Below are 20,609 nucleotides of genomic sequence, written 5' to 3'. Positions count from 1 at the left end.
CTGCTCTTCATCAACACTTTACAGCAAGCCAAAGAAATCCAATTTGTCAGTTTGTGTGTAGCCCGACTGCTGCCGTTTAATGCTCTCTCACACACGCACGCGCGACTTTGTGCCGCCTCCTCTTTTATGCCCATTCAAACGCTCTTTTTACAAACTTAGTGTGAGCTGAACCTCACCATGAAATCCATTTGATTCAATTTCAACCCTGTCTTCAACCCTGATTTTCTAATCCTAACCCCGAAATTTGAAAACGCTGATTTGCAAACCTCAACCCAATTTGAAAATGTTGAAACCAATATTTGAAAGCCCGACTCAAGTTTGAATAAATTAAATAAAACCTCACTTGACTTCAAATCACTCTTGAAACCCTAACCCTTGTTTAAACCCTTATTGGAAACCAAAACCCAATCTTGAAGCCCTAACTTTAAAATTGTAAACCAGGCTTGAAGCCCTAATGCTAAAGTGAAACTGTAGTTTGAAATCCTAATTTGAAACCGCAACCCTTTCGTAAAAACTCAATTTGAAACCCTACCTTTGCTTTAAACCCTAACCCTTGTTTGAACCCCCAATTTGGAACCCTAAACCTGTCTCGAAACCCTCAGCTTTACTTGAAACGTTAACTCTTGTTTGAAACCCTAATTTGAAAACATAGCTCTAACCCTTTTTTGAGACCCCTACCCTGGCTTGAAACCCTAAGTCTTCACTTTAAACCCTAACACACGTTTCCCTGGCTTGAAAAAGCTGAAACCTTAATGTGAAACTTGGCCACCCACGTGACGAAATCTCAATTCTTTTTTTTTTTCTCGTCATACGGCTTATAGTACAAGATGCGTGTTGACGCACCGACGAGGACCCCAGCAAAAGTTTCGACTCGTAACTTAAGTGCGGGATTCTTGAAACAAATTCAGCACAAAGTGAAACCCGAGAAGTCACGACTCCAATTATAAACTTCTCCTGCCTCTCTCTTGTCGCGTTCCGCAACGAGCGCAAAGTTCACCGCAATCTCCACTTCGCGCGGGAGCCATAAACACGAACACATTTGCATCATTTCATTGAAAGACGGCGCATGCATTATGAAATGACAATGGTGTAATAATAATAAGAGAAGGTCGCGCGCTGTGAGGCAGAGTTGCTGCTGTTGCCATGACAACATTGAGGCAGCACTTAAGAGGAAGGGGAAAAAAAGGCCTGACAAGAAAGAGAGGCCGACCCCCTCCCGCCGCCGAAAAGAGGGGTCCGACGTGAGCGTCGTGCCCCCCGGTTGGCGTCACGCAGTGTGAGCCTGCGGGCGGACGCTAAGGGGGAAGCGCTCCATTGCGCTTGGAGGGCACCGCAAAGACGCCAAGGCACAGAAAAGCGCAGTGTGACACAGCGAGAGGAGAAAATGGTGGAAGCAAATAAATGTTTGTGATCCAACAAGTAAATGCAAACAATCGCATGTTTGTCATCCAAGTAACGCTAAACACTTTGTGCTTGCGATCCTAGTAGTTGTAAACAATTGGATGTTTGTCATCGTATAACTGTGAACATTTGTTTGTGCTCCAAGTAACTGTAAACAACTGTTGTTGTTGTTTTTTTTTTAAACTCGTCTTGAAACGCATTTTTATTCTTTGGCTTTCAACTCAGTATCACACTGCACTGTTTTCGTCTCTCATTGTTTTTAATTGTCTAAGGTAAAACTGTATTGTTTTGATTTGGGCTATATTGAATTGCTTTTCCGTGTTTTCTTTCTGTATAATAAATAGCACTTTGTGAGCAGCTGTGGTTGTTTTAAAGTGCTCTATAAATAAAGTTGAGATATTTATTTATGTATTTATTCATGTGTGTTTGTGATCCACAGAACTCTCCACATCTGTATCCGTGCGAGCCAAGTAGCTGTAATCCATTGCATGCTTGTGAAACGAGAGGCGCGGTCACCTCATCGTGCTGAAGGCCAGCAGGCCGTAGAAAATCGTGTGCAGCAGGTTGTAGGCCACGTCGGGACGAAAGGACGCCGCCGCCGCCGGACCCTCCGCTTTCCTCTCCGCTGCGCCACCTTTTGGCCTGTAGCGGCAACACGACAGAGAGAGAAAGCATAAGAGTCACGGCATGGAAACATTCCAAGCATACGCTCCAGGCGGAAGGGAAGGTGGCTGGAATTGATATGATTCAGATGGGATGATTCACTTCTCATTGGCTACGACCCACTGAGCATCTTAAATGGCCGCAAGGGGAAGTGATGTCACAGCGTCAGATGGATGCCGAGATGACTCTTTGTGTCTTTGTCTGCGCCCGGGCGGCAAACGCTCTGGATTCTTTCCCGACTGGCCGAGCGGCCCTTTTGTTCTGGCGGGTTAGCATTCATGTGTCGAGTCGCTATGCTAATGAGAGCAGCTCGATGCGGCGCCTCGAGACGACATCGGCGGCAAACTTGCGAGCGCGTGAGGCGTTCGCAAGTTACAATATTGAGCTTTTCAGAGCATGAAGACTAAACGTCATGAAACATCCACACGGACGCTGGAAATCTGCATGTCGACGTTGTTCATCAGTTACTACAGCGGACAGCAATTCAAAAGCTATGCGAGTAATTCTTGATGTCAATTACCCATCAGTTACTACTACGACTAGTGGACAGGGTCAAAACTGCATCAGTCACTATAGAGGACCGTGTCAGAGTCGCGCATCTGGCACTTACAGCTGACAGCCATTCACAAGCGCTTTACTCGAGTCCCTACTTTTTTGTCAGAGTTGAGCATCAGTCACTACAGGGTGGGGGGGGGGGGCAACTATTCAAAAATAGCGAGAACTCCAATCCATTTCCTTGGGGTGCGCCCACCTGAGGTTCCGCAGAGCCACCAGCGCCAGGTTGCCGCCGATCAGGACGAGCGTGAGGGCGTAGGGGCCCAGCAGAAGGGTGGCAGACAGACGCTCCAGAGTGTCCAGTGGCAGCGCACCGAAGGCTTCCTCGCACAGATACAGGTTGGCGTCAAAGTCTCTGAAGGGCGACAACTGTCAACACTTGGATGATGCCGGCAAGTAACTTAACAATCGTGTGTACAGTATGTGATCTAAGTAACTGGAAACCATTGAGTGTTTTGGGACCAATTTTACTGATGTTTATCATTTTCACAGATTATCATTATTTATTTATTATTATTTCTACGTTTTTCATTTTCTGTACACTATTTTTCTACATTTTTTAGCATATATAATTTGTTTTTGGAATATTATTACTTTTACTGATTATTTATTTTTTTTTTTTTACATTAAACTTCTATTTTAATTTCCCCATATAATTCAACTTATTTTCATTTATACACATTTTTGGACCAATTTGTGAAACTTTTTTTTTTGGTCATTTTCTCTCAGAATTTTTTTGTGGACATTTTTTTTTTTTTGTCATTCAGGGTGTTAAAAATACGGCAGCAAGAAGCAGGAGAGAAGTCCCCCTGAGTGTGAACCGTCGCATTGCGCGCCAGCTGCTGAATAATTAAAGGTGCGCTCGTGTGTGGCAAACCGGCATTATCTGCCAGAGACGCCGCACCTCGCGCCGTCTAATCGATAGTGCGAACCGTCATCTATTATTCACGTTCGCAGGTGCTGCAGCGTCAGAGGAATAAAATGTACAACGGCGCACGAGGAGAGAGCCGAGCGGCAGTCGTGTTCTGGGTTCCTACCTCGTCGGCCCCCAGGCAAACTTTGACTTGATGAATTTAAAGATGTGTTCGTCTGATCGCAGCCGCAGCACCTTCTGCAAACACGCATGTGCACACACACGTGCGCACACAGACACACACAGATAAGGTCAAGAATGAAAAAATACAAAACCAAACTTGCATCAAAGCTACATGTTAACTAATTCACTGCCGTGGACATTTACGTTCATCAACTGGAATACAAATGTTTCCTGCCACTGACGAATATCGTCAAGTAGGATTTTTCACGGGTTGTCGTGGAAGAGGGTCTCGCTCAGCTTGTCTATGAAATTCAAGCTTCTACGTAACTCTAATGACTAACAGACGCCAGTAGATGGCAGCGTTCCATCCCTTTGGATTTGAGATCAGCAAAAACCTTTTAAGTTGAAGATCAGGCAGTGAATCTCGGCTTGTCCCGTCGATAATGAGGGAGAGCAATGGCAACGTGTTGTAAGTCGGAGAAGTTAAGGGACATCGCACTTGAACAGAGTACTGTTGACAATGACTGACAAGAGGGAAAAGGAGGAAGGAGAAATGGGAGAAATGTCAAGAGGACAACCTTGGCCGTGAAGTTGAGGGTGAAGGTGAGGAGAAGGACGGCGGTGCTGTGGATGATCAGCTTGAACACTCGCACCAGAACACTTCCTGTCTTCAGAGAACGCTGTCGGTGCACAACAACACATCAGTTGATAATAATATGATACATCTATTTCATTGTATTAATTTTTCACTATATCATGGTCATTTTTGGACCATTTCCACTATGGTTTTGTCACAATACAACACTCATTTTTGGATAGTATTGACATTTTTTACAAATTTTTATACCCATAGGATTTTTTATTTTGTTTTAAATATCATTTGATTTAGATAATTTTGGATAATTTCTACTGATTTGTTGACAATTTTCACTTATTTTTGAAACATTTGTTTTTCATTTTTTTATGATTTTCATTAATTTACAAAAAAAAAAATCATTAATTTTAGACTGTTTTCACTGATCTTGTTGATGGTTCGAACACAATTGAGATCATTTCCACAAATATTGTCACTCATTTAGAGAGAATATCCATCCATCCATTTTCTGAGCCGCTTCTCCTCACTCGGGTCGCGGGCGTGCTGGAGCCTATCCCAGCTGTCATCAGGCAGGAGGCGGGGTACACCCTGAACTGGTTGCCAGCCAATCGCAGGGCACATACAAACAAACAACCATTCACACTCACATTTGCACCTACGGGCAATTTAGAGTCTTCAACCAACCTACCATGCATGTTTTTGGGATGTGGGAGGAAACCGGAGTGCCCGGAGAAAACCCACGCAGGCACGGGGAGAACATGCAAACTCCACACAGGCGGGACCAGGGATTGAACCCGGGTCCTCAGAACTGTGAGGCTGACGCTCTAACCAGTCGTCCACCGTGCCGCCTAGAGAGAATATATACTGTATATTGTTTTATAATGTAAACTGATATGTAATGTAAATCTAAATATGTTATATAGAGACATATATAGAATTTACCATTACCGCCCATTTTGAGAGGACTTTTTCATTGTTTTTATCTAAATCTAAACCTACCTAATCTATATGAAATTCTTATTACTCTTCACAATTGGACAACAATGTGGCATTTTTAAGACCTCAGATTGGTGGATTTGACAATTAATTGTCTTTTTTTTGGTGAGTATAATTAAGGCTTTCATTTAGGAACTTTCATTAATGAACAGCACATCTGGGAACAAAATGAATGACCACTTTTTGCCCCCCTAACTCTACCACACACATTTTTTTTCTATTTTCATCTAGTAACTTAGCATATAGACATAAATGATTTAGAGCCTTCCTACATCTCGCTGTCACAGTAAATATCTTCGTAATTGTCGTTGTGATAAGATCAGAATGGAATAAATTACATTAAGACTTGACGAAGAAATATGTCTTCAGCTCACAAAGTGGAATTATCAGCGGCTTAAACAAAGCCACGCGGGCCAGGCACCACATCCATCTTGTGCTGTGTGTGTGTGTGTGTCTGTGTGTGTGTGTGTGTGTGTGTGTGTGTACGCACGTGAAAATGACGCACGATGAGGGCCGCCACGATGAAGCTGAGCACCAAGGAGCCCAGGATCATGGCGTTGAAGAACTGCAGGAGCCACACGCTCAGCAGAGCGCTCACTTGGACCAAATACAGTGTGGTCACCTGAAAAAAAATGGATAAATCAATGTTTTTAAAAAAAATACTCAAACAGAGCGGAACTTGACCAAGGCTTGGGAAAAGGTCACCATGCAGTCACAGGAGGGCCGTAAATGAACATGAAATAGTATAGTGCAGTATAGCATTGTATACTGTAGTATAAGGGGTGTAACGATTCTGTCACTACATTGATGTATCGATTTACATTCTTACAATACAACTGCATCGATCTGTTTGCCTTTCGGACAAAATCTATCGATTTAAAATCGTTTTAAAAGGTCATCGGTCAATTGTATCGATACTAGGAAATAACGCATTGGATTTACGCACGGCAAACCTTATATGGCTGCGTACGTGTGACTTGCCTCTCAGTGTACGTTGGAGCCTTTCACGCTCGCTAGCTTCGTTTAGCTTAACTCGCAAGCCGCCAACATAGAGACGCATGTGTGTTCAACACATCGTTGAGCAGAGATCAAGCGTGAGTATCAAGTGTTGCGATTATCATGTGTGCCAGTGAATGCGCTAAGGCCAAACGACCATTCTCTACTCTACCATTGCATTTTATGGTTCACGGGAATATCGGGAGTCCTGGTGGTCAAACCTGTGCGGTGGTGAGCACGTCCACACAATCCAGCGTGTAGACAACGAGGGCCTGAACCAGAAAGATGAACTGGTTGAATTGCCAAGTCACACAGAAGCACAAGCTGCACACGTACATCAGCCACACCATCACCTTCTGCAGAGTGGAACACAAACACACGCAAAGGCTTAATGCTAACACAGCTATGAGCTAACTCAAGTTAGTATGCGCGCACCTGCTGCAAGGTGCCCAGCTGAGGCCTCAGGTAGCATGTGATGGCGGAAACCTGCAGCGCCAGGAAGGGCAAAGACCAGTTCTCTCTCAGCGAGATGGTGAACTCCACACGAGTCGTGTCCACCCTGCAAACAATTGTGGAATTTGTCTTCCTTGTTAGCATCATTAGCATCTGAACATGACCACACACTTGGTCGTTCCCATAGTCACATGTTAACCTTGAAAAAAAATCTAAACTAACCCAGCTAAATACAGGCTCTGGATAAAGCTATTGATGCGCGGGACTGACTGACCCTGGCTTAAAAACCCTACTGTGAAGTCCGAAACATATACTAAAGCCTTCATTTGAAACCGTAACCCCGACTTGACACTTTAACTTGAAACACTAACTCTGCAGATTGATTCCCTAACTCTGACCTGAAACCTTACCTTCGTTTGAAACCCTAACCCAAAACTAAGCCAGATAAACGTAGGCTTTGGATAACACTAGGTGGCTGTCCGCATACTCACTTGAGTCCCTCAAAAATCAAACTTATCCCAGGAAATAGCAAATTCAAGATCAAGCTCCGTGGTAAAAAATAATCCAGATGTATGCAGATTCGAGATCAAATTTAGCTGTTCCACACAGCGAATTAAGTGTCAAAAATAAAATTATAAAAAAGCATGACTATTGTATTATCTGTTAAGAAATGCTGTGCTGTTGTTCGCTGGTTCACCGCAATGCTAACATTAAGCTACTAACATGAGGGCTACTTAAAGTGGCACTAGCAAGTCGGCTAAGCTAATGAGGCTAAGAGGCTAACGTATCATTGGAATGATTGAAAAAGTAAGCTAGTGGGGTTGCTCCTCGACATCTTCAATTTTTGCTCTGTGACCTCTACGCTACGTTAGCTTAGCATCTGGATGCGTTGTCGACACCCACCTGTTGAGGATGTACCAGACGGCGGCCAGCGCGCCGGCCACCCATGAGCCGGACAGGAGCCACGCTGTCAGGTACAGCGCCATCACGTACACCGCCTGCAGCGAGAACACGCTGTAGATGTAGAAGTACATGGGCTCCAGGTAGGACTGCAAAACAACACAAGCGCACCGAAATCATTGTGATTACAATGATCACATTTGTCACGATCATGAACACACTCATCATGACCAAAATTGTCACGATCATCATAACCCAAATTTTTGAGGTGTACAAATTAATCGATTAATCGACAGCAAATTCATTATCAAATTAATTGACAACCATTTTGATAATCGATTAATCATTTAGAGACCTTGTTTAATTTCACATTGTTCAAATCCTTGGAATTTCAGCCTCTCAACAGTAAATAGTCACAGATTGCTTTAGTCCTCCATGAAAGCAGACCGATTACAAACATCAGCTTACACTTTGGAAAACAAAGATTAACATTTTTTTTGCTTTTTTTTCTGACGTTACAGACCAAACCAGTACCTGAATCGTAATCGATTTGTGTTTTTACACTTTCTGCACTATCAATTTAAAATGATGTCCTGTTACTGAATAAAGGGATGTAAATTCTAAAATATTTTTTATCCGATTCAGTGATTAATGGCAAAAAAATAACCGACAGATTAAATGTTCACCAATTTTTTGAAAATGCTCACTCAATTTTTGACCATTTTTAATTACAGCGACTTACGAGCGCCGTAGCTTTTTCTGGGTTACGAGCTGTCGTCGCTTGGTTGAATTTCCGAGGTGCCAGCAAGCTTCAGCTGTCGCAAAATGGAGGTAAGCGCACATCCTACCATATGCCGAGCATCCCGTCTCACTCACAATTTGAGTTGCGTGTGTGCGTGTGCACGTGTGCGCATGTGTGTGTTACCTGTATGGGCAGCAGCCTGTAAAGAACACTGAGGAAGACCTCCTGGTAGATGTTCATCCTCTGCAGGAGGTTGATGGTCCGCTTAGACTCCGTCAAGTTATCGTGAATCAACTCAGAAAATCCTAAGCGCAGCAAAAACAAATAAAACAATATACATTTATGGAATTTAAACTACAAAACTATTTTGTTTTGAAGTGGCCATTTTAGGGTCTATTTTCCAGAGCCCTGGAAATGCAGCCCCTGAATCCAGTTTCACTAAGCAACATAAACATTTGGTGTAGACCCACAAACAAGTCTCAAGAAGCCATGCCCGAAAAGACACAGGAGGTTTTCCATGTTGCTTTGAAAAGGCCATTTTAGGTTCAATTCAGTCATTTCCTTCAAATCTCTGTCCACTTGCAACTACAGTGCGCCACAGTCGTTCCGATGATCTTCCGGAATTATCAGCGCTAGCCCAATGATCCGGAATGATTCTGCACCCATGCTGCATGGTGTAATTATTCCAAACAGGCCCGAGGGCCTGGAAATGATTACAACATGTTTGCTGTGATTGAAACATCGTCTGATGCCAAACGTGCGACTTTGGGCCGCGGACGTCATCCAAATCCCGACAGCTGCTTGATCCGCCGGAGCAACCGGCCGTATTTTCCATAAACAGCGTCTACGTTTCCACCCACACGCTTCACTTTATCTCTCCCTCGTTCTCTAAATATTCCTTCATTAGCCAAACACGTCCTCCTTTATTTCAGTGACTTCATTGTTATACACGCGTCAAGTTGGTTGATTAGCCACCGTGGTGGAAAATTGTGGTAAACAAGGAATTTTCATGATGATGGGAACAAGCAGTCATTGCACCCATGTGCATCAAAATTGTTCACTTTGGGTTGGAAAATGGAGGCCATGGTGTAGCCAAGCTAATGCTAAAGTTACTTGCTAACATAATCTGGAAAAGTAAGAACAAAAATAAGTCAACTAGCTTTACTAGTTTTTACTTTCAACAAAAGACGGACAGTGCACCCCTGACCATAAATATTTTCAGTTCTCGCAAAAAAAAGTGACTTGTACATTTGCTAATGTTAGCTTCAAGTTAGCATGTTAGCAAGCAGGAAAATGATGATGTAAATTGATGATGTGATTTTTGGTCCTGATTTAATACCAACATGTATTTAGCATTTGAACCCAACAGTTGACTTCAACCTGGTAGCAGGATCTACTAGCTTTAGCTGGATTAGCTAAAATAGCACACTCGGCTAATTTATTTCAGACCAGAGTTCAATTATTTTGACACTTAAACATGAACACTTGGGTTTTGTCTCCACGCTAAAAGAAATGAAGCTTAAAAAGTGTACATCAACACCAACGGTATTAAGTTAGCATCCTCACAGGAAATCATTGGTCACAGTGAAGTTTGTCTTGCTAACATCATCAGGACAGTTAGTCTAACAAGCTTGTTTTGTTTGTGATACGTGTTTTTACTTCATCAGAAGAAGGAAAATCACGCAACCCTGATGACATTTAAGAAAGTTAACTTTACAAAAACAAACCAAGGATAAATTTGCTAATGTTAGCCTCAAGTTAGCACGCTAGCATCCAGGGAAATAAAAAAAATTAATAAAAAAAAAAAAAAAAAAAAAAAGGGGATCAAATGGGAAAACAAATGGTTTGTTTTTACTGTTAACAAGAGACAGAAATAAATCACAATCTGGGTCATAAATTGAGACCGTAAACGTAAACTGAACAGAGCAAAGTTTTTTTTTTTTTTTTTTTTGCTAATGTTAGCTTCAAGTTAGCATGCTAGCATAGATTCAACATTTCAGGTGTACCTTCCTGTATGGATGGAGCGTTCAACAATTGCTTGTAGTACGAGTAGTAGAGTCCACACTCGGTCCGGAAGGAGATCTCACGCTCCACCTCCTGAAACATAAACAAAATGCCCTGTGATACACATCAGAGGACTTCATCACAGCATCACAGATTTGCTTATTCTTTGGTTTATTCCAAAAGAAGACTGATATGGTGATAATCATACCAACCATACGATGTTATCAAAGTTAAGATTACATTTTGTTAAGAAATTAGATGTGGAAGGGGCATTTTAGCATTACGCCTTTAAGGTGCTTTTACTGGTCTATATTTACGAGAAAAGCCATACATTTAAAAAAAAAAAAATTAAATATTTGTAAAAAATTCTTAGTGTATTTTCCATATTTATTATTTTTAGGTCATACATTTTCCAAATCATTTTCAAATGTTTTAAAAGTCATACATTTTCCAGAATTTAAAAAAAATATGGAAAAGTCATTTTCCAGATTTAAAAAAATATATTTCATAGAAAAGTCACACATTTTACAGAATCTTTCTTTATATTTTTGAAAAAGGTTTTATTTTCCACGATTTTGTAAAATGCTTTTAGGAGAGAACATTTCCAGAATTAAAAAAAAAAAAAAAAAAAAAAAGAACAGAAAAATGATACATTTTCCAGATTTAAAAAATGTTTCACGAAAAATCTGACATATTGCAGAAAATAAATATGCTTCTTAGAAAAAAGTCACACATTTGGTAGGACTTCCAATGGTCAAACTTTAGATTTTAGGAGTTTTCCCGGTTAATAGAAGGGCTGTTGAGCGCTACCGTGAGCTGTGCGAACCACAGCAGGTTCTCGTGTAAGGCGTTGACACAGTAGGCTTGCGTCAGAGCCAGCATGCCGGCCGTCGCCAGCCCCGTCGCCGTGGCAACAGTCCACCGCCACCTCCAACACCAGGCTAGGGAGCCGGATCCGGGACCCCCCTGCTCCTCTTCCTCTTCATCCTGGGTGGACCTGGTCGTACCACGGCGCCGTTTGCGTAGCTCCATCACCAAGGTAAAATGATCAATAGAAGAGATCCAAATCCATCTGGAGTGAATGTAAGAGTCGCGGTAGAGGCGTCTTTCAAGTGGCTCCAAATCATTTAGCTTCCCAAGACCTTGGCAAAGGAAACGCGCCAAAGCGTTCTTTCAGGAAACGAGCAGCTCTTTTACGATCCTTCGTCTTCTTCTTTCCCACCCCCCTGGAGAAAAGCAGCAGGGCTTAGATCTCCACGAGCCTTGTTAGCACAGAATTTGAACCTCTTCAGGGTTCCTCGGGGGTCTCGAAAGGCCCAAACACGGGGTAAAAATAAGGAGGTCTGCCAGAGGACCAAATGTAAGACGAGGTTGGAAAAGTGGGAAGCGAGTGCACTGCTACTGACCTTTTATACGCATAGGACGGGATAATGGTGGGAGGGAACGAGGGAGTGAGTCGGGGACTGTTTGGGAATGTCAGAGCACTTGTGGATGTGTCCTCCAGCTGCGTCTGAAATTAACTCACTGTTGCGACCCACGTGGACATGACTTCACACTTGACCAATGCGAGTCCAGCGCTGAGCACTTGGATCCGACCGCCACACAGTAGAAGTTGCTCCAAACGAATCGCAATGTGCTGATCGCGTGAACGCCGAGATGTTACGCTGGATTCTAAATTATTTACTTCATTATTATTCTCGTCAAACCATTCCAACATAGTGTTGTCATAATACCAACATTCGGACTAAGCTACTACACCTGCAAAATGTGCCTCAATACCAATACTGAAATGATACCATTAGCATTAAGCTATCTCTTTCATTCGACGAAATTCTGTGGTTTACTTGACCTTGTTGGTGCTTAAATATACTGTACAGTATTTAATTCTCTTTTTTTCGGTGACATATTCACACAGTAAACTTCCAGTGAGGTGGCTGAATAAAGTACTACTACAGCAGCACACTTGTCTGACTTTTGTTCTTTATACAGAAAAATACGATAAATACTTTACTGGACAAACTTATAAACAGCTTGTAGCAAGCACCCTTAGCCTTTTTCAGTAGGATAATGAAAATATGTCATATCAATATCGGAGTACTTGTCTAGTATCGGTACACTGTGAAAATGTTCAGCTCTCTCAGGACTTATATATTATAATATTTTTCACGTTCCAAAAGATGTTACTTTTCCCACAATTCAATATTCATGATAGACAATTTCGTGGTTGCAGGTCAAACTGGTTACAGGGACTGAATGTTCGTGCTCGTGCCAGAATGAAAAGTGAAACCCCGAAACCAGTAAAAAGATGGGAATGTGCACGTGTAGCCAAGTTAAAAACAGGGCTTACATGACTTAAAAAAAAAACAAATAAAAAAAACATGCAGGTTTCAAGTTGAAGCTGGCTGCCATCACCCAACTTGGAAGTCTTTACACTTGGATTGGCCAAACTGCGCTGCTTCATTTTGGTTAGGAAGGAAAAAGAAAAAAAATAAACAGGAGACTGTTTTCCGCAGAGCACCTGGTGGGTATTTGGACTTGCGCATGAGTTAACGCTGACGGGACGAGAAGCAGCAGGAGCGTCCAAGCACGCTTCATCTTTATTGCCCCTCATCCTTTTACAATTTGGGTTTGCATGTGGATCTTGTTTCAAAGGGTCTGGATAATTACATCAAAAGTCTTAATCGACCAATTATCTGAATTTACTTGTCGATCAAGTCCACATGAACACTGTTTGTTTTCTCCCATTTCGTTTGTCATTTCCTTCGTACGCAATCAAGAAAACTTCAAAAGGCTTTTCCAAATTCCGTTTTCGGCTTCACACTAACCAGCTCCCGCGTAACGGAAAAGGTAATCTGTTCGCCAATGATGTCAGAGTCCTCGGGTCACAAGATCACCTGCCAAGTAACAAGGTGGTTTTGCGTAATCCTGCTCACTAACAAACACAATGCATTCAAGACAGAGGTGACTCAATGCAACGTGGATGGAAGCGCACCATATCGGGTAAGCTCATCACTTTGGATTTATCCTTCCCGGAGGACATTGAAAACTTCCCGCCAAACACTTTGGACCCCAACTGAAGATATTAGTCACTAAAAAATATTTCTGATGAAATTCCCCGCTTAAAATTAAGAATCATTGATTAACTTTCCAGCCCTTTTCCTTCTTATCCCGCTTGGAAACCTCATGTCCTATGAGAGTGTGAGTGTAAATTTCATAAACATGTGGATTCTTTTTTTTTTTTTAGGTTAAAAAGTAACAGAGAATTTACTGGACATTTTTACATGAAAACCTTTAAAGGATTTGACTGCAGTGGAACTTGCATACAGAACGTGTTGGAAGTCTGAGATTTGTGAAAAAAAAAAAAGAAAAGAAAAAAAAATGAAAGAAAAAGTCTTATTTGAGTGCGTGTGCAGAACACAGTGCACTGCCAATGATGATGTCAGTCCCAAACACGCAGTCGCCGTGGCAACACTTTGTCAGTGCTATAAACCCAAACAATCTCAGGTTTTGGTGCAATAATACCTCTTTTTTTCCATTTCGGATTAATTTGTTCTCGCTGGTGTGATCTCACAGAAGGCTCTGAACACATAAACACATGTCATACAGATCAAAAATTGGTGTAGAATTTGTTTTAAAAAATAAAAAAGACACACGGCAGCTGTGTTAGCTAAAGCACTAAAGCAAAGATAGCTGGGATATGAAAGGCAAACTGGTAGCTGTAGTCATTAGTTGTGATGCAAAAGGAAAAATACCTGTGATTTGAAATGCTAACTGCTAGCTGTGTTAGCTGGTGTTGCTCATTATCTGCCGCGATCTATTATTGTGTGTCAGTCACACGATTACACAATTGCCTGCAAGTCGGTTTTCAAAGCAGTTTCCTTGTATTGTCAGCCGTCAGTATTTGGACTGATCTTTTCCAAGACTAACAAAATACTGTGTTCTGTGACAGCATAAGCACTAAGCAGACTTTTCTGGAACCAGACAAAAAGTTTTTCGAGCTTTCGCTTCTTTTGTAATCAGCAGTACAACATGGGTTGGGTTGTTTTAATCATCAAAAGGTACATAAATGAGAGTACCGCCACTAAGTTTATGGAGACCGTTGCTGTGCCACAAACCGGGAATGCTGAGACAGTTGCTGAACTTTTGGATAATTTCGCCTGTAAAATCTCAAATGTCACGAATGCTGTCGCTCCTATTAAAACTAGGACCATCTTGAGGCGACCTCAAACACGGTGGAGGATCACAATGGTGGTAAAGAGCTCGAAATCAAAGTGGAGGAAAGCAGAACGTAAGTGGAGAAAAACTAAACTCCAAACTGACTATGACCTCTACAGAAATAAATCTTTGTAATTTTAACCAAGCGTTAGTCAGGGCTAGACAGGAACACTTTTCTGAAATCATCAGTAAGAACTTCAACAATATTCATACTCTGGTTGCTGTGGTTTGAAAAGCTCACAACTCCCCCGAATCAGATAGCTCCAGAACGCCTAACAAATAATAAATGCACTGAATTTGCTTGTTATTTTAGTGAAAAAATACAATCCATCAGGTTAAATATGAGCTCAAATCAGCAAAACAATAAAATGATATTACAGCTGAAGCCACCCAGGAAAAACTCTGTTACCATGTCAGAATTTGATACAATTGACCAAAAAAACTGGAGAATAAACGGTTCAGCAGCTGGCACCATCAACGAGCTGTCTTGACTCAATACCGTCTAACTTTTTCAAAGATATTGCAAAGTCTGTGCTCGCTGATTTGCAGCAAATAATCAATTGCTGACTTCAGTCAGGCTTGTTTCCTAAAGCTCTTAAAGTAGCTGCCATTTTTATTTGCCACTAAAAAATAGAACGCTGGACGCTTCCATTTTAGCAAGCTATAGACCCATCTCAAATCTCCCTTTCGTCGTCAAGATTGTTGAGAAAGTTATTTTTAATCAACTCAGCAATTTCTTGAACTTAAATGGACCTTTTGACAAATTTCAATCAGGTTTCCGAACTCATCACAGTGCAGAATCTGCTCTTATCAAAGTGCTAAATGATATAAGGTTGAATACTGACTCGGGAAAGGTGTCAATTCTGGTCTTGTTGGACCTCAGTGCGGCTTTTGATACGGTATATCATAATATACTGCTGAACAGGCTGGAAATGTGGGTAGGACTAAATGGAACAGTCCTGAAATGGTTCAGGTCCTACCTGGAGGAAAGGAGTTAATTTGTAACCATTGGAAGTGCTCAATCTCATTGAATAGCAATGACCTATGGGGTCCCTCAAGGGTCTGTTCTTGGACCCCTCCTGTTCAGCCTGTATATGCTACCCTTGGGTCAAATTCTTCAGAACTTTAATTTTGACTATCATAGCTATGCAGATGACACACGGTTATATCTAGCAGTGTCTCCAGATGACTACAGTTCAATTGAGGTGTTGTGTCACTGTCTAAAACCGATAAATAACTGAATGAGCCAATTTGTTCTTCAATAATTGTTTTTGGCAATAAAGAAAAGAGATTTGCTGTTCGTAAATACCTGGAGTCACTCTCTTTAAAAACCAAAGACCAAGTCCAAAACCTTGGTGTTCTGATAAGATTCCGACCTGACTTTCAACAGTCATGTCAAATCAATTACTAAAACTGCCTTCTACCCTCTGAAGAACATATCCAGAGTGAAGGCTTGCATGTGTCAAGCAGACCTGGGGCCCCGTGTACAAAAGCTGCGCACGCACAAAACTGTGGCATCCGTTCTTTTTCACGGCAAAGTTCAGATGTACCAAGAGTGACATGACCGTGGAAATGTGCGGTGCCTCACGCCAACTGCATGGCTGGCATACGCACGTTTCTGCAGCTTTTGGTGCTTTGGCGACACTTAGAGGTGATGCTGGGAAACTGTTCTCATAAATCTGCACATCAGGGAGACATGAACAATTAGCACTGATGAACAATTACAGTGGTTTACAAACCTGAATTTTACAGACGACCTGGGCAAGACCCTCTTCCACGCCTACCCGTTGAAGAATTTACTTGACAAATGTATTCATCGGTGGCAGTAAACAGCCGGATTCCAGTTGACCAGTATAAATGTGAATTACGGTAATATGACGTCTCGTCCTGTGATAACTTGCACCTTGCACATCAGAAATAATCCTGACGGTGAAAAAAATAAAAATAAATCAATGGCACTTAATGTGAGGATAGGATATATGATTAACGTAATGGTAATGTAATTGCTCGTAATAATCTCCACTTTAAACAATCAAAATGAAACCCCACAACTGGAAATAATCCACCGAGTAAAGGGGGAAAAAAAAAAAAGTGCCATATCATTAACGCGACCACTTCGCTCGGCGGTTATTCATGATAAAATGTACCTCGCACAACAGAATTAAACAGAAGGAGTGGAAATAATCCGCAGAGGCCTGCGGTTTACCTTGATGTTGGAGAACCACAGGTCGTTCTCGTGCAGCGTGGCCATGTACATGCAGCACAGCAGGCCCAGACCCACCGACACCGACCAGCCCATCGATGTCCACACGATACACCTCCACGACCAATCACCTGCGGGTGTGCATACGTGCATGAGCTTCACGAACAGGAAACTCTCTTTCAGAGACCGGGCCAACATATTACTCAAAAGTTCATAATAAAGTAATAAATTGTCACATTTAAATTGTACCATTTGTAATTAATCTGATTGTAATCAATCAATTCTTGAATACAAATTTTAAAAACATGTTGAATGTATTTTATTTATTTATTTATTTATTTATTTTTTCAAATGAAAAAGAAATGGCTTAATAAAGGATTAATTTTTACTTTATTACTGACACCAAATAGTTTAACTGTTTATGTAATAAAATACATGGAAAATATGTTAAATGTACTCTGTATGTACATATTAGATTTTTTTATTTTATTGTTCACAATAAATATTTTAACCAATTACTTAAAAAAAGACATTAGAAAGTACTGTGTATGTAAAATTGATTACGTACTACAGGTGTAAAAATATTTTACTCATGTTTATTTAAATTAAATTCACTATCTGATCAAATTGAAGTAACATTTTAAATGTACTGTGTATATATATATATATATATATATATATATATATACATAAAATGGTTTTCTGTTACTATTTACAGGACATAATAAATGAACCAATTATGTAATTAAATTCGTTTTTTATTTTTTTACTAAATATAACAGAATAATTTTTCTTTGGCTTTTTTTTGGGGGGGAGGGGGGTGACTCTAGCCGGGTGGGTACAAGCGTTCGTTCGGGTGTGGACCTGAAACTCACCCTGCAGGAGGTCGTCATGGTGATGACGATGATGCCGGGAGCAACAGTTGGCCTGGTGGCGCTGCTGAGGCTGAGAGTCTGCATGGGGGCTCTGTGGGGGCTCCTTACCCCGGCTGCCCTTCCTCTGGCGCAGGGCTGCCATGACGCGCGGCCCTGCGTGGCCGCAGAGCAGGAGTCATCGCGCATGCGCACACACAATGTAAACAAAGACGCCATCTTGTGTTTGTTTTCTCATCTGATTTTTGATCTATAGGATGACAGGGTTGCTTAAGATTGGGTGGGAAACGCCAATAAACGAGATTAAATCTACATTAAAATACATATTTACAATAAACGATTGACCTTAACTCTTGTATGTGGTTTATAATAACGAATAAAGTAACAATGTTGTGATTTTTGGCGAGTATTGTGGCGCCGCCGCGCGCCTTCGATATAAAAACAAAAGCGCACACACCGGGGAAACCAACGGCAACCGTTCAAACCTCTGCCGGAAGAATGTCCACTCAGGCGGTCTTCGTCTCCTCTCTGCCCAGCTTGGTTAGCTCCACGGCTCCTTCATTCCCCATTCATCGCTTTTGCTGGCTTTTCGCCGCTCGGGGTTCGATTGAGTCGCCACGCCGGAACTTGAAAGGTTCTCGCCTTCAAATTAAAAGAAACGGTGTTCTAAAATATAATTTTACCCACAACTAGTTATCAGAATTGATTTATGTCCAGAATTACATGTATTAAAACGTACCTTACCGTCCACAATAGTGTTCATTCAAGCTTTTAAACTACATTTTACATGCGACAGTATCTTCGTTAGTCGCCGTCATGGCTGTGCACGGCGACTAACAGGGACAGGAGCTGTCAAAACGATAAAAAGCCTTTTTCTCGTCCGAAAAAAATTTAATAACTCATAAAAGTGTTACGTCGTACTGTAAATGAGGTGTTAATTCATATGTTTATCCTGTTAAATTAACATGTTCATTTAGTTAGCAGTGATGAGCAGCTCTTATGCGATGTGGTGGTGGTGCAAAGCTAATGCTAGGTCCTTTTTTTTTTTTTGGTCTATTTTTCTTTTTTCTTTTTATTTTTTTGTACATAATCCAGAGTCAGGACTGCCATATAGCGCTGTTTGTAGTCCATCTCCTTAGCGTCTGTGCCTGCCGACTCTCCTTGGCCCATCTCTACTACGTGGTGGGGCACAAAGGGCTCTGCCCCAACGAATTCTGCCTAGCAACAAGTGACAGTGAAAGCGTGTCTGGGGAATACAGGCTCACTTCCCACTCAGAAGTCATGGTAGAGTCAAGCTAATAATATATAACAATAGTAATAACAGAGAAGGTGACATTTATATGGTCTGATGTATTATATATATAAAATATAGAATACTGATTAGAATACGAAACATGCTGTTAGCGTTCATTTAATCTCGTCTGTATATGGTCCTATCGACTCTCCCTTTCTCTGCTACATGATGGGGCACGAAGCGCTGTGCCCCACAAATTCTGCCTAGCAACAAAATGCCAGTACAAACATATCTAGGAATGTCAGCGGTCCCTCAATCTTTACATTAAATGTGTCCCTATAATGTCCTGAGTGTTCAGTTTTCTCATCATTTCTGCCAATCTTCCTGTCCTTTCTCTGACGTACGCTGTGCGCATTCTGCCCGGCAACAAGTGACATGTACAGGAAATAAATCTGATCACCGAGCTCTTGGGAGATGGTAGTGACGTCACAAAAGTAGAGCGTACACAGAATTGTTGTCCAAGAAAACATTTAACGTTACACTCACTTGTTTTGGGACATTTTAGCTTCAATTGCTTTCCGTCGCACACAAATTAGCATCCACGGAGCAGCAGAATGTGGGGATTAAGCTGAAGAGTGGAAAAGCTGCCTTAAAAGAGCTTATGAGTCAATACTTTTGCCTCATTTTAGTCATTTCCTCGTTGTCGTCCCCACGTTGACATTCACTTAAGAGGTTTATTTGAAAACCCTGATCCTGTAAAGACATGAAAAGCATATTTACTTCAACACGCATCATGTTTGAGTAATGGGATTAACTTTATCAAAAGCACATTTAAATTTGCATACGGTAAAAATGGTGATTTCAGTAGTTCAGTACAAAAAGTGCAACATGATTTATTAAACGGGGAAAATGGGCCAATTCCCGCCTGATTTCTCCATTAAAAATCATTGTTTCTGTAATTTCTAAATGGCGATTTATGATTTTAGAATACATGTATTTTCTCATGAATTGTCATTCTATCCATCCATCCATTTTCTACCACTTTCTACCGATCCGCCTGTTGATCTCCCGTTCCATTCTTCCCTCACTCGTGAACAAGACCCCAAGATACTTGAACTCCTCCACTTGGGGCAGGATCTCATCCCCGACCCGGAGAGGGCACGCCACCCTCTTCCGACTGAGGACCACGGTCTCAGATTCGGAGGTGCTGATTCTCATCCCAGGCGCTTCACACTCGGCTGCGAACTGCTCCAGTGAGAGTGGGAGGTCACGGCTTGATGAAGCCAACAGAACCACATCATCTGCAAAAAGAAGATGCAATACTGAGGCCACCAAACCGGATCCCCTCTACGCCTCGGCTGCGCCTTGAAATTCTGTCCATAAAAGTTATTAACAGGATCGGCGACAAAGGGCAGCCTTGGCGGAGTCCAACCCTCACCGGAAACGAGTCCGACTTACTGCCGGATATGCGGACCAAACTCTTGACTCCGGTCGTACAGGGACCGGACAGCCCGTATCAGGGGGTTTGGTACCCCATACTCACGAAGCACCCCCCACAGGACCCCCGGAGGGACACGGTCGAACGCCTTCTCCAAGTCCACAAAACATGTAGACTGGTTGGGCGAACTCCCACGTACCCTCGAGGACACTGCCGAGGATGTAGAGCTGGTCCACTGTTCCACGGCCAGGACAAAAACCACACTGCTCCTCCTGAATCTGAGATTCGACTTCCCGACGGACCCTC

The 20,609-nt window shown here is 42.0% G+C and overlaps 1 protein-coding gene across 1 annotated transcript in view; it reads right to left on the bottom strand.

Annotated features, from left to right (window-relative positions):
• dpy19l3 (dpy-19 like C-mannosyltransferase 3) overlaps positions 1-18,241 on the bottom strand; it is a 29,091-nt gene extending 10,850 nt beyond the window's left edge. The window contains exons 1-13 of the mRNA XM_061705162.1: positions 18,089-18,241; positions 17,635-17,787; positions 16,763-16,890; positions 10,344-10,434; positions 8,521-8,642; positions 7,599-7,744; positions 6,678-6,801; positions 6,464-6,598; positions 5,737-5,868; positions 4,234-4,335; positions 3,657-3,730; positions 2,816-2,974; positions 1,918-2,043 (exon numbers count right to left, since the gene is read on the bottom strand). Of these exons, the coding sequence (XP_061561146.1) occupies positions 1,918-2,043; positions 2,816-2,974; positions 3,657-3,730; positions 4,234-4,335; positions 5,737-5,868; positions 6,464-6,598; positions 6,678-6,801; positions 7,599-7,744; positions 8,521-8,642; positions 10,344-10,434; positions 16,763-16,890; positions 17,635-17,776 (1,481 nt within the window). The 5' untranslated portion in view covers positions 17,777-17,787; positions 18,089-18,241. The remainder of the gene's footprint in view (positions 1-1,917; positions 2,044-2,815; positions 2,975-3,656; positions 3,731-4,233; positions 4,336-5,736; positions 5,869-6,463; positions 6,599-6,677; positions 6,802-7,598; positions 7,745-8,520; positions 8,643-10,343; positions 10,435-16,762; positions 16,891-17,634; positions 17,788-18,088) is intronic.
• Positions 18,242-20,609: the final 2,368 nt, after the last annotated feature.

This window comes from Phycodurus eques, chromosome 2 (assembly GCF_024500275.1).
Source record: "Phycodurus eques isolate BA_2022a chromosome 2, UOR_Pequ_1.1, whole genome shotgun sequence".
Classification (NCBI taxonomy): Eukaryota; Metazoa; Chordata; class Actinopteri; order Syngnathiformes; family Syngnathidae; genus Phycodurus; species Phycodurus eques.
This window is presented reverse-complemented; position numbering and strand designations above follow the sequence as displayed.